This window comes from Saccopteryx bilineata, chromosome 3 (assembly GCF_036850765.1).
Source record: "Saccopteryx bilineata isolate mSacBil1 chromosome 3, mSacBil1_pri_phased_curated, whole genome shotgun sequence".
NCBI classification, from domain to species: Eukaryota; Metazoa; Chordata; class Mammalia; order Chiroptera; family Emballonuridae; genus Saccopteryx; species Saccopteryx bilineata.
In genome coordinates this window covers 212881496-212896158 of record NC_089492.1, presented here as the reverse complement: position 1 = coordinate 212896158, position 14663 = coordinate 212881496, and the positions used below count along the sequence as shown (strand labels likewise).

Sequence of the window (14663 nt, the reverse complement as noted above, 5' to 3'; positions counted from 1 at the left end):
GGTATACCCTTTGTAAGTTTGTTCCCAGGCCAGAAATTAGAAACTATGTTTAAAATAAATAAATAAATAAATAAATAAATAAATAAATAAATAAATAAATAAAATTACTCTTTTCCTCATTCATTAATTTTTAAAAAATATTTATATTTATACAGCTTGAAAGTAAGGGATTAACGCTTAGCAATAATACCTGGATGAATGGAACTGTAATAATTGATAGCACTGTGGGAAAGGACACACTCTTTCTCGTCACATGGGAGAAACAGATTCCCATTATTTCTCTCTGGGATCCCAATGGAAGATCAATGGGAAGTTTCACAGAGAACAGAGTTTCCAAAATGGCCTATCTCAGTATTCCAGGAACTGCAAAGGTAAGCAATCAGCTTTTTTATTTCCACCCAAATTTGTTTCATAGCTAAAAATACATTGTTTAATATCATAAATATGAGTACCAATACTTATCTTCAAAATTAAGATAAAATACAATGTACTTTCTATACCTGTATGGTCCTGGAAATTAGGCTGGCAGGGAAGGTAGGAAAGAACTTATGCATTAGGAGGAAAAAAGAGAAGGGGAAAAATTAGGTAGAGTAACAGTCATTTGGAGGAGGCAATGCAGGAGTCTGTGCAGCTTGGTGTGTAGATAGTCGTTCCTTATTAGCATTACCAGACCATACAGTCTACAAATTCTGAGGTCAAAAATAAGGCCAAGGAAATCTTTTTAAAACTTATTATTCCCAGCTGAGATATCACAATTTGGACACCGTGCATGACAACAGCCAGGGTGCCCTGTCCAAAGTGCCTTGACTCTCATCCTTTTACCTTCAAAAAAGCCTCAAAAATCTCAAAGCCCTGTTTACTCTGCAACACTTTGATAAGGGTTTTTTTAGAGTTGGATAATGGAACTGCAGAAAATAGCTTGATCTTGGATACTTACTATATTTCCATTGAATTTTTAGGCGGGTGTTTGGACGTATAGTCTTAAAGCCAACACAAAGCCAGAAACATTAACTATAACAGTTAATTCTCGGGCAGCAGATGCTTCTGTACCTCCAATCATAGTGAATGCTAAAATGAATAAAGACACAAACAGCTTCCCCAGTCCAATGATTGTTTATGGAGAAGTTATACAAGGGTATTTACCTGTTCTTGGAGCCAAAGTGACTGCATTCATTGAATCAAAAAATGGAAACACAGAAGTTTTGGAACTCTTGGATAATGGTGCAGGTAATTCACAGGTTTTTAAAAAAAAAAAGAATAAGCCCAAGCCCTGGCCAGTTGGTTCAGTGGTAGAGCGTCAGCCCAGCATGCGGATGTCCTGGGTTCAATTCCCAGTCAGGGCACACAGGAGAAGTGCCTATCTGCTTGTCCACCCCTCCCCCTCTCACTCTTCTCTCTCTCTCTCTCCCTCTCTCTCCTCCTCCTTCTAATCCTCCTCCTCCTCCTGCAGCCATGGCTCAATTAAAGCAAGTTATTCCTGGGTGCTAAGTATAGCTTCATGGCCTCTGCCTCAGGTGCTAAAAAATAGCTCTGGCTGTAGTGGAGCAAGGGCCCCACGTGGGCAGAACATCGCCCCCTAGTGGGCTTGCAGAGTGGATCCTGGTCGGGGCACACACAAGAGTCTATCTCTGCTTCCCTTCCTCTCACTAAAAAAAAATTAAAAAAAAATAAGCCTATATTTTCATTTTCATTACCGGGGATGTGTTATGGGTCCTACGGCAGCATGGAGGAGTGAAAGACACCAAGAAAACTGACGCAGATTGTGATGAACAGCAGGCCCAGCAGGAAATTTTATCCAGGTGAAACCTACAAAAAGAATAGCAAATATTTCACACATAGAAACATCCAATTAATGTTATTTAATGTCATTATTATCTGTCACCTAGACAATTAATGTCTACTGCCAAACAGAAAGGTTTCATTCAAGAGACTGAGGACAGCATCAGAAATCCTGAACAAGCAGTTTTTTAGGGCCACATCAGAAAGTCTGGCCAGCGAGAGTGAAGTACAGCAGCCCTAAGGGGCTAAGTGGTAGAACCTGGGCCCCCGGCAGGGAAGGGGCACAGGTAAGAGCAATTCCCAAATTGCAAATATAGTCCTGGGAACTGAGGCCCAAGGGCAGGCGGAACTGCCCCAAGGGAGGAGGCAGCAACACAAGGGCATCAGATACCAGGTCTGCCTGCAGGAAATGAGACGTAGTGGTGACCATGCTGTCTCCCTGGCCTGTCTGTGTGAGTGGTGTTTGAAGACCTTTTTAACAGACTCTGGGTTATTCTGGGAAGTAACCTTATTTTGAGAGGTCAATGAGCCAGGAGAAAACCAATGTGACAGGCATCTGAATTATCACAGATTTCTATCAGTGTCTTATGCAATGTAATTAGTAATTCATTCAGTTTATGACCCTATCGTCAACAAGAATTGGCCCTGTGAATAATTCAGAAGGTAAAAATTCTTTGGTACACCTCAGTGATTTCACCTGATGTGACAGTATTTTCCTCAACTGTCCTCTAACTCTTCCTTTTCCCCCAACCCCCTCCAAGGTACATTAAAACTTACCTTCATCTTGTCGTTTCTCAAGGTTTTACCAGGTAGCTACTTAGCTAATTTGGAATGATTTTACCTGAGAATACATTGATCATAACCAATGACTTGGAGCCGAGGTTCTTACACTTTCGAAAGCAAAGGAATCAGTTGGAGGTCTTCTAATAACACAGAATTCTGGGCCTTTCCTAGGAGGTCTAAGGAATTGTATTCCTAATACAATCCAGAGAAATGCAGATGCTCTGGGTTCAAGAATCTCATTGTAAGAACTTCTGTCTTAGAATGCTAAATGCCCTGAGAAATGGTTTGCAGTTTAGCAAATAACTTCAGTACTCATGATATCAAGAAATGCTTATGATGCAGTATTCCTGAACTCCCCCAATTGCTCATTCTTAAAAATAGACAGGCCTTTTCACTATCAGATCAGGAGGTTAATGGATCATAGAGCAAGAGGTGAGGATTAGAAGAAAAAAAAAGAATGGTTGAAGATTATATAAAAATGTTAATTTGTAGGTGACAATAATGAGAATTAAATCCTATATTAATTTACTTTTTCTCTAGTGGAAATGTTTCTGATTTGAACATAGATATGACATAATTATATGTTTAGATAAAGTAAGAGACTCAGACAGGATTTGGCTGAGAAATGGCAAGAAAGGTATATAATAATCTGCAGATAAGTTGATAATGTGAAGTTATTTATTATATACACATCAGTATCAGTGTGTCATGTGTGTGATATTATATTTATTATAAAATAACATATAACATTATAAATGTATTATACATAAATATATAGATCATAACTCAAGGATATCAATTTAACAAGCTACTGTTGGATAAAGCATAATGGAAATATTCCTCAAAGGGTCAATCACAAAATAGGGAGCCCAATCTAGAAGATATGCTTATAAAGGCCATGTGCTTGATTTAGAAAATGTATAAATTTCTCCTTTTCTTGACATTAATAATTTATTCCTTAATTTCTATGACAAGGTGCTGATACTTTCAAGAATGATGGGGTCTACTCCAGATACTTTACAGCTTATTCAGAAAATGGCAGGTACAGCCTAAAAGTACGGGCTGTTGGAGGAGCAAATGCTGTGACACGGAGCTTACGGCATCCACCAAATAGAGCCAAGTATATACCAGGCTGGGTAGTAGATGGTAAGTAGTTCATGATATCTGCAACCCACTGCTGGCTGGAATAATCATGAGTTGATGTGATTAAGACTTCAAATATTTTGTAACTCATAGTTTTTTTCATCTCTAAAATAAAGTTCTCAGTCATACTGGAGTTTGCCTTCAAATTAACCTATGCTCTGGTACAGCGTTTAGCATCTAGTAGACATTCATGCATGTCAGCCATTATATTTATTTGGAGTACCTTACCTATAGGAACAATTGTATGACACTTTTCCAACTAAGGGTAAAGGAAACAAGTTAATATCTTATGTACCTATGCATAAGCCAATAGCAGTATTTACCCTTTAGGTTACATGTAACGTGAAAGTTACCTAAGTGAGCAAACATTTATTCTGAATTTTTTTTTTAATAAATTTTTATTAATGGTAATGGGATGACATTAATAAATCAGGGTACATATATTCAAAGAAAACATGTCTAGGTTATTTTGTCATTAAATTATGTTGCATACCCCTCGCCCAAAGTCAGATTGTCCTCCGCCACCCTCTATCTAGTTCTCTGTGCCCCTCCCCCTCCCCCAACTCTCTCCCTCCCTCCCTCCCATGTCCTCCCTCCCCCCACCCCTGGTAACCACCACACTCTTGTCCATGTCTCTTAGTCTCATTTTTATGTTCCACCAATGTATGGAATCATGTAGTTCTTGTTTTTTTCTGATTTACTTATTTCACTCCTTATAATGTTATCAAGATCCCACCATTTTGCTGTAAATGATCGATGTCATCATTTCTTATGGCTGAGTAGTATTCCATAGTGTATATGTGCCACATGTTCTTTATCCAGTCTTCTATTGAAGGGCTTTTTGGTCGTTTCCATGTCTTGGCCACTGTGAACAGTGCTGCAATGAACAAGGGGCTACATGTGTCTTCACGTATCAATGTTTCTGAGGTTTTGGGGTATAAACCCAGTAGAGGGATTGCTGGGTCATAAGGTAGTTCTATTTGCAGTTTTTTGAGGAACCACCATACTTTCCTCCATAATGGTTGTACTACTTTACAGTCCCACCAACAGTGAATGAGGGTTCCTTTTTCTCCACAGCCTCTCCAACATTTGCTATTACCTGTCTTGTTGATAATAGCTAATCTAACAGGTGTGAGGTGGTATCTCATTGTAGTTTTGATTTGCATTTCTCTAATAATTAATGAAACTGAGCATCTTTTCATATATCTGTTGGCCATTTGTATCTCTTCCTGGGAGAAGTGTCTGTTCATGTCCTCTTCCCATTTTTTTATTGGATTGTTTGTTTGTTTGTTGTTGAGTTTTATGAGTTCTTTGTAAATTTTGGATATTAGGCCCTTATCTGAGCTGTCGTTTGAAAATATCAGTTCCCATATAGTTGGCTGTCTGTTTATTTTGATATCAGTTTCTCTTGCTGAGCAAAAACTTTTAATTCTGATGTAGTCCCATTCATTTATCTTTGCCTTCACTTCTCTTGCCATTGGAGTCAAGTTCATAAAATGTTCTTTAAAACCCAGGTCCATGATTTTAGTACCTATGTCTTTTTCTATGTACTTTATTGTTTCAGGTCTTATATTTAGGTCTTTGATCCATTTTGAATTAATTTTAGTACACGGGGACAGGCTGTAGTCGAGTTTTATTCTTTTGCATGTGGCTTTCCAGTTTTCCCAACACCATTTGTTGAAGAGGCTTTCTTTTCTCCATTGTGTGTTGTTGGGCCCTTTATCAAAGATTATTTGACCATATATATGTGGTTTTATTTCTGGGCTTTCTATTCTGTTCCATTGGTCTGAGTGTCTATTTTTCTGCCAATACCATGCTGTTTTGATTATCGTGGCCCTATAATATAGTTTAAAGTCAGGTATTGTAATGCCCCCAACTTCATTCTTTTTCCTTAGGATTGTTTTGGCTATTCGGGGTTTTTTATAGTTCCATATAAATCTGATGATTTTTTGTTCCATTTCTTTAAAAAATCTTATAGGGATTTTGATGGGAATTGCATTAAATTTGTATATTGCTTTGGGTAATATGGCCATTTTGATTATATTTATTCTTCCTATCCAAGAACAAGGAATATTTTTCCATCTCATTGTATCTTTTTCGATTTCCCTTAACAATGCTTTGTAATTTTCATTATATAGGTCCTTTACATTCTTTGTTATGTTTATTCCTAGGTATTTTATTTTTTTTGTTGCAATCGTGAAGGGGATTATTTTTTTGAGTTCATTTTCTAATATTTCATTGTTGGCATATAGAAAGGCTATGGACTTTTGTATGTTAATTTTGTATCCTGCGACCTTACTGTATTGGTTTATTGTTTCTAATAATCTTTTTGTGGAGTCCTTCGGGTTTTCGATGTATAGGATCATATCATCAGCAAAAAGTGATAGCTTTACTTCTTCTTTTCCGATATGGATGCCTTTTATTTCTTTGTCTTGTCTGATTGCTCTGGCCAGAACTTCTAGCACCACGTTAAATAAGAGTGGAGAGAGTGGACAACCCTGTCTTGTTCCTGATTTAAGGTAGAAAGTCCTCAGTTTTATGCCGTTTAATAGGATGTTGGCTGATGGTTTATCATATATGGCCTTTATCATGTTGAGTATTTTCCTTCTATACCCATTTTGTTGAGAGTCTTAAACATAAAATTGTGTTGTATTTTATCAAAAGCCTTTTCTGCATCTATTGATAAGATCATGTGGTTTTTGTTCTTTGTTTTGTTGATATGGTGTATTACGTTAACCGTTTTGCATATGTTGAACCATCCTTGAGATTCTGGGATGAATCCCACTTGATCATGATGTATTATTTTTTTAATATGTTGTTGTATTCGGTTTGCCAGTATTTTGTTTAGTATTTTAGCATCTGTATTCATTAGAGATATTGGTCTGTAGTTTTCTTTCTTTGTGCCATCCTTACCAGGTTTTGGTATGAGGGTTATGTTGGCCTCATAAAATGTGTTTGGAAGTATTGCTTCTTCTTCAATTTTTTGGAAGACTTTGAGTAGAATAGGAACCAAGTCTTCTTTGAATGTTTGATAGAATTCACTAGTATAACCGTCTGGGCCTGGACTTTTATTTTTGGGGAGGTTTTTAATAGTTTTTTCTATTTTCTCCCTGCTGATTGGTCTGTTTAGGCTTTCTGCTTCTTCTTGACTCAGTCTAGGAAGGTTGTATTGTTCTAGGAATTTATCCATTTCTTCTAGATTGTTGTATTTGGTGGCATATAATTTTTCAAAGTATTCTACAATAATTCTTTGTATATCTATGATGTCTGTGGTGATCTCTCCTCTTTCATTTTGGATTTTATTTATTTGAGTCCTGTGCCTTTTTTCCTTGGTGAGTCTTGCCAAGGGTTTGTCAATTTTGTTGATCTTTTCAAAGAACCAGCTCTTTGTTTTATTGATTTTTTCTATAGTTTTTCTGTTCTCTATTTCATTTATTTCTGCTCTGATTTTTATTATCTCCTTTCTTGGGCTGGTTTTGGGTTGTCTTTGTTCTTCTTTTTCTAGTTCCTTAAGGTGGGAAGTTAAGTGGTTTACATCGGCTCTCTCTTGTTTGTTCATATAGGCCTGAAGTGATATGAACTTTCCTCTTATTACTGCTTTTGCTGCATCCCAGAGATTCTGATATGTCGTATTTTCATTTTCATTTGTCTGTATATATCTTTTGATTTCTGCGCTTATTTCTTCTTTGACCCATTCATTTTTTAGAAGTATGTTGTTTAGTTTCCACATTTTTGTGGGTTTTTCCCCCTCTTTTTTGCAGTTGAATTCTAGTTTCAAGGCTTTATGATCAGAAAATATGCTTGGTACAACTTCAATTTTTCTGAATTTGCTGATGTTGTTTTTGTGGCCCAACATATGGTCAATTCTTGAGAATGATCCATGTACACTGGAGAAAAATGTATACTCAGTCCCTTTGGGATGAAATGTCCTGTAGATGTCTATCATATCCAGGTGCTCTAGTGTTTTGTTTAAGGGCACTATGTCTTTGTTGATTCTCTGTTTGGATGACCGATCTAGAGCCGTCAGCGGTGTATTGAGGTCTCCAAGTATGATTGTATTTTTGTCAGTTTTTGTTTTAAGGTCAATAAGTAGCTGTCTTATATATTTTGGTGCTCCTTGGTTTGGTGCATATATATTAAGGATTGTTATGTCTTCTTGATTCAACTTCCCCTTAATCATTATGAAATGACCATTTTTGTCTCTGAGTACTTTTTCTGTCTTGTAGTCAGCATTATTAGATATGAGTATTGCTACACCTGCTTTTTTTTGGGTGTTGTTTGCTTGGAGTATTGTTTTCCAGCCTTTCACTTTGAATTTGTTTTTATCCTTGTTGCTTAGATGTGTTTCTTGTAGGCAGCATATAGTTGGATTTTCTTTTTTAATCCATTCTGCTACTCTGTGTCTTTTTATTGGTAAGTTTAATCCATTTACATTTAGTGTAATTATTGACACTTGTGGGTTCCCTACTGCCATTTTATAAATTGCTTTCTGTTAGTTTTGTATCTAGTTTGATTCTTCTCTTTTATTTTTCTATCATTTGTTTTTGTTTGTTTGTGTTCCATACTTCTTTCCTCTGTTGCTACCTTTTTTAAGTCAAGTGTTTTTGTGGTGGTTTTTTTAAGGGTGGTTACCATTAAGTAATGAAAAGGGTACCTACCATATTCATTGTAGTACCCTATCTTATAAGTATTTCTGCACTTCATCATCCTTTGCTACTGTTAATCTCCATCCTCTCCCCCCTTTTTTTCCTTTGTTGTCACAGTTTAAGTTTGGTTTTATTGTGTTCTTGGTGGAGCTGTTACTTGTGGTGTTGTTTTCTTTTGTTCTTTGAATCTGGTTGGAAAACCCCCCTTAGTATTTCCTGGAGTGGGGGCTTTCTGTTGATAAATTCTCTCATCTTTTCTGTATTTGTGAATGTTTTTATATCTCCTTCATACTTGAAGGATAGCTTTGATGGGTATAGTATTCTTGGCTGAAAGTTCCTCTCTTTCAGGGCTTTAAATATTGGGGTCCACTCTCTTCTAGCTTGTAGAGTTTCTGCTGAGAAATCTGATGATAATCTAATAGGCCTTCCTTTATATGTTGTACTCTTCTTTTCCCTGGCTGCCTTGAGAATTTTTTCTTTGTCATTGGTTTGTGTCATCTTTATTATGATGTGCCTTGGAGTGGGTTTGTTGGGGTTAAGAAAACTTGGTGTTCCGTTTGCTTCTTGAATTTGAGGCTTTAGTTCTTTCCACAGGCTTGGGAAGTTCTCGTCTATTATTTGTTTGAGTATATTCTCCATTCCATTTTCTTTCTCTTCTCCCTCTGATATACCTATTATTCTTATGTTATTCTTTCTGATGGAGTCAGACAATTCCTGTAGGGCTTTCTCATTTTTTATTATTTTTGAGTCTCTTTCTTCTTCTCTCTGTTGTGCCTCAAGTTGTCTTCTATTTCACTAATCCTATCTTCAATCTGGGCTGTTCTGTTAGCTAAGCTTGTTACCTCGTTTTTCAGCTCGTGAATTGAGTTTTTCATTTCTGTTTGATTTGTTTTTATAGTTTCAATTTCCTTGGTAATATATTCTTTGTGTTCATTGAGTTGTTTTCTGATCTCCCTATATTGCCTTTCTGTGTTTTCTTGTATATCTCTGAGTATTTTTAAGATTTCTATTTTAAATTCTCTGTCATTTAGCTCCAAGGCTTCCAATATGTTAAGTCTTTTCTCCATAGATTTTTCCACATCTATTTGTGTTACCTCTCTTTCTTTTGTATCCATAATATTCGATTTCCTCTTTATTATTGGCATCTGAGGGTGGTCTTGTTGATAGCACTAATTAGAATTAATAAAGAGTAAAAAGTAAAAAAAAAAAAAAAAGGTAAAACACCCCACAAAAAAAAAACAGTAATAATTTATTATTTCCCCCTTTTTTATTTCTTCTCTTTCCCTCCTCTCCCCTCCTCAGGGAAATATCGTGCCTATAATGGAGGGCCTGATTTGGGGTGAAAAGTTCAAGGGGCAAAAAAAGGGAGTAGGGACCTACTAAATGCAAAAAAAAAAAAAAAGGAAGAAAATCTTAGACAAGCATAAGATGATTTGCTTGTAAGTGATGGTCAACTAAGAGATATAATGAGAGGGATAAGAGGGAACCGGAAAAAAGGACCAAAAAAGAATAATAAAGAAGAAAAAAATAAAAATAATAAGTAAAAATCTGTTGTATTAAGTGGAGCAAAGACTAAATACAATGGAGACCTTGGGTTGGGAGGACCCAAAATGCCACAAAAATAAACAAACAAGAAAAAAACAAAAACAAAAGCAAAAAAGAAAAATAAAGCCAAAAAAAGCCTTGAGTCCCAAATTAACTAATTTGTTAGTGATTGAGGATTAAATGGGAGGAAAGTAAAACGAGAAAAGAAAAAACGAATAGAAAGGAAAAAATAAGAAAAAGAGAAAAACAAAGGAAGAAATAAAAAAGGAAGAGAAAAAAACAAAATAAAGCAAAACAAAAAAAAAAACAAAAGAGGAGAGAGTGAGAGTTAAGTGTTTTGGAGTATAACCTTAAAGGAGGGTGAGGATGAAGAAGAGAAATAAAATGTAACACTCATGGGTAGTGTAGTTCAAGAAAAGGGAAGCATAAGATGGGCAGAGAATAGAAAGACCGAGGTGGAGGAAATAAAGGCAATAAGATAGAAGAAACAAACAACAACAAAAAAAAAATTAGTGGAACAAGTTGTAAAGTCTGTGGATTTTTCTTGATTTTGAGAGGTTAACTTCTTCCTTTTTCTTTTCTCTCCCTCTTCCTGGTCGGTGACTCTGTACCCTAGGCTCTGCCCCTGTGTCACACTTAGGTAGGGATTTGCAGTTGATGGGATTCTATGGCAATGTCATATAATTGGCTTTAGTCTTGCTGGTAGTCAAGGCTTGTTGGCGTTTGCAGGGTCCAACGATGAGAGAGTTTGCTTTCCTGGATTCTCTCTCCTAGTCCCCCCTTCCTGAATTAGCAGCCTGGTGATCCAGCTATAAGGCTGCAACTGCTTCTGCCTGGGGAGTAAGAGGCTCAAAGAGCTGGGAAATCCCCACTCTATCCCCACTCAGTGCAAGGCTTTGGGAAAGGCTCTGGCAGTCAGGGCCTCCAGTGTAATCAGGCGGGGGTGGGAGTCAATTGTTGTCAAGGTGACTGTTCAGTGCCTAGCATTCAGTTGGACCTCTCAACCCAGGCTTTGCACACTTTGTAGCCTGTTTTGGCTGGGAAGAAGAGGCACTAGTCTCTGCTTGCGACTAGTGTAGTATAGATCTTATTATCTGCCAAGTCCTTCTTGTTAGCGTTTATCCCTGAATATGGAGGCTCTATCAATCAGAAGTTGCCCCCGCCCCTTTAGCGAGAGGCACTAAAAAATATCACGCCTCTTGTCTTGGGTCACTGAACTGAGAGAGATCTTATCAATTAGAACCGAGGGTGCGCAGATTTCATGGGTTAAGCTAATTTCAGTGATTGGGTCGCAGCTGTGCTCCCGAAGGTATTTTAGGCTGCCTGCGCGTACCCCTCCCCCAACGCTTGATTGTTAGCTTGAATGGCTGGGTGAGGTGCCCCGCCCACGGAGAGAATCTCCCAAGTAGGGAATACTGCCCTGGTGCCTCTCCCGCTCTCCCCGCTGCTGGCGGCTGGGGCGCACCGGGGGCAGGATGATGGGGCACCCTGGGTGTGCGGGCCAGTAGGGCGCTCTGGGCGCGTGGAATGCCCAGGGCACGCGCGCGCGCGAATGGGGTGCTCCGGGCACCAGTGGCTGGCGACTCTCGCAGTGCACAGGCCGCTGGGAATGTTAGTGGTGCTCGCTCTGCAACCGGACCGGGCACGCCCGCGGCTGCTCGCGGCTCCCGAGTGTGGGCTGACTCACCAGAGGCGCACTCCCTCGCGGCTTGAATGAACGTTGCTGCGGTAGCTTCCTCCACACCCTCCTCTCTCAGATTCAAGTGATAACAGTCCTTTCGCTTTCAGTTTGTGTGGAACTCCGGAATGCTCCGAGGATAAATTTTTCTGTTTCTAGTTGATAAATTTGTTGTGATTTAGGGGAGATCTGTCAGACGTGCTGCTCATGGCGCCATTTCCGTGACGTCACTCCCTGAATATTTTTTTTAAGCAAGAGAGACAGGAACAGACAAAGGCAGACAAGAAGAGAGGAAAATGAGAAGCATCGACTCAAAGAGCACCTTATTTTTTCATTGGTTGCTTTCTCATATGTGCCTTGACATGGAGGCTCCAGCTGAGCCAATGACCCCTTGCTCAAGCCAGTGAGCTTAGGCTCAAGCCAGCAATCTTGGGCTTCAAGCCAATGACCCCGTGCTCAAACTGGTGACCTAGGGGTTTTGACCCTGGGTCCTTAGAGTACCAGGCTGATACTCTATCCACTGTGCCATTGCCTGGTCAGATGTTCAGTTTGAATATTTTTAAGTCGAAATAAAAATGTATTGAGCAAGGTGATAATAAGGATTAAGAATACATTCCTTGTTAATTTTTTTTTGTGTTGTCCCTTATCTTGTGACTTTGGGGAGCCTTCTGTTGACAAGTGGAATATAACCTGAAGTATTATTCCTTAGCACTGGAGTTGTCAACTCTTTTACACATGGTGACCAGTGAAAATAGAAAAATTATTTCAGGAACCATGAACTGAAATCACCCTGAGCATAAGCTATTTGAATACAATCATTGGGTCTACAATCTTCACACAACATCAGGGTGGTTAACTCTGTCACAGACTGGCATGAAATTTCTGAAGGGCTGGTCTGCAGACCGCAGTTAAAAACACTGCTCGTACTTGCAACAGGGAGGAAGGGAAGAACCTGGCACAAGTGGTTAGAAGGAACTGGAGCAACTTCTCCAGGCTTATTCCCAGATAAAGGTAGTTTGAGAAATAAAGAAATTCCCTTTAAAAAAAAAGCTTTTATTAAATTATATAACATTATTCCCATTCAGGGAAGCCTTAATTCCTTAGCAATTCATTATCCAATTTTATCCTACAATATCCACACACACACACACACACACACACACACTGTTTCACAAACTCCCAACTGTAAACCCACTTTTGCCCCACACCTTTTTACATATATAAGAGGAGAGGACAAGTGGAACGGAGATTCCATTGAAAACACTAGTAGAATTGTGCTCATTATAAACAAAGAAATTTTTAACGCAGGGAAAATTGAAGCAAATCCACCAAGACCTGAAATTGATGAGGATACTCAGACAAACTTGGAGAGTTTTACCAGAACAGCATCTGGAGGTGCATTTGTGGTTTCAAATGTTTCATTTCCCTTGCCTGACCTGTACCCACCAAGTCAAATCACAGACCTTGAAGCCACACCTGATGGGGATATGATCAACCTAACGTGGACAGCACCAGGAGATGATTTTGATGTTGGAAAAGGTAAGGATGAAGTGTCATGTGGCATTGAGTATGTGAAAGATGTTCATGCAAAAGCAAAGGTATAAGGGTGGGTGGGAAAAGAGAACAATGTGTAATTGATTCTCACTAAAGTATTAATTTTATAATCTGATACTTTTAAATTTACCATGTTAACCATTTTGTATATTTATTGATTTTTGAGAGATATATGGAGAGGGAGGGGAAAGAGAGAGTGAGATAAACATCAATTTGTTGTTTCACTCATTTCTGCATTTATTGGTTGATTTATTTTTTATTGTGCCCTGATTGGGGGATCAAACCCACAACCATGGCACATGGGGATACATTCTAACAAATTGAGCTACAGGGCCAGAGCTATAATCTGATATTTCTGAATCAATGAAATATGACACATTTTAACTGGTCCCACTTTCAACAGAAAAGGTAGCAAAGGCAAAGTTTAAAAATAAAAATTCAGTTTATATTTAAAAAACCTAGTAAGGCTTTAGATATGAGCATAAACTTGGCATAGCTAAACAATATTTTTGAGGAGAATCAATGAAAAAGAATTGAATATGTATGCTCTTCTAGTTCTAAACTACATGTACCTTTTTTATTTTCTTAGTTCAACAGTATATCATAAGAATAAGTGGGAGCATCCTGGATCTAAGAGACAATTTTGATCGTGCTTTCCAAGTAAACACTACTGATCTGTTACCAAATGATGCCAACTCCAAAGAAACATTTGCATTTAAACAAGGAAATATTGCAGAAGAAAATGCAACCCACATATTCATTGCTATTCGAAGTGTGGATAAAAGCAATTTGGTATCAGAACTATCCAACATTGCACAAGTAGCTTTGTTTATTCCTCAAGCAGATACTGATGACAGTCATCCAAATCCTGATGAAAATTACCCTACTTCTGGAATTAACATTACTTCTTTGGTGTTGATAGTGGTTGGGTCTGTGGTAGCTGTTAGTATTATTGTAAGTGCCACCATTTGTATCTTAAACAAGAAGAAAAATTCGAGCCAACTTACATCAAGGTTTTAAAAATCATCAACAACAGAAGTATAGGATATTTTTGAATATTTAAATTCATCCCGTGTGATCATGAACTCATAAAAATAATTTCAAGAGGTCTAGAAGGGATACCTTAAGTATAAATATCCAGGGGTATTTGAAAAATTGTAAGTCAGTACCAAAATTTAATAAGTGTACTTAGTCATTATTTTGTTTATCAGAAAAAGTAATGAATAAAAACCTTTTTTTTAATATTGATGCCAGTTTGTATATTATTTGATACAAAAGCTGTCTAGAATAAAACTTTAAATTTTATCAAAAAGTTAAAAATTGTCTATGTGAATAGTCAAATACAAGTGTAAGAAAGCAAATAATCTGTATTTGAGAAAAAATGAATTTGGTCTTGAAACTTTTAAATGTAAATGATGTTACTGTATTTGCCCAAAGTTTCCAAATTATATATAATACTACTATATACAATATAAATAAGTTCATGTTTAGTGCAATTCATTGACATGAAAAATACTAACAAAAAAATTAGTTAC

The 14663-nt window shown here is 37.6% G+C and overlaps 1 protein-coding gene across 1 annotated transcript in view; it reads left to right on the top strand.

Moving 5' to 3' along the window:
- CLCA4 (chloride channel accessory 4) overlaps positions 1–14449 on the top strand; it is a 53091-nt gene extending 38642 nt beyond the window's left edge. Inside the window, exons 10-14 of the mRNA XM_066268740.1 lie at positions 156–371; positions 960–1227; positions 3538–3708; positions 12883–13113; positions 13718–14449. Of these exons, the coding sequence (XP_066124837.1) occupies positions 156–371; positions 960–1227; positions 3538–3708; positions 12883–13113; positions 13718–14148 (1317 nt within the window). The 3' untranslated portion in view covers positions 14149–14449. The remainder of the gene's footprint in view (positions 1–155; positions 372–959; positions 1228–3537; positions 3709–12882; positions 13114–13717) is intronic.
- Positions 14450–14663: the final 214 nt, after the last annotated feature.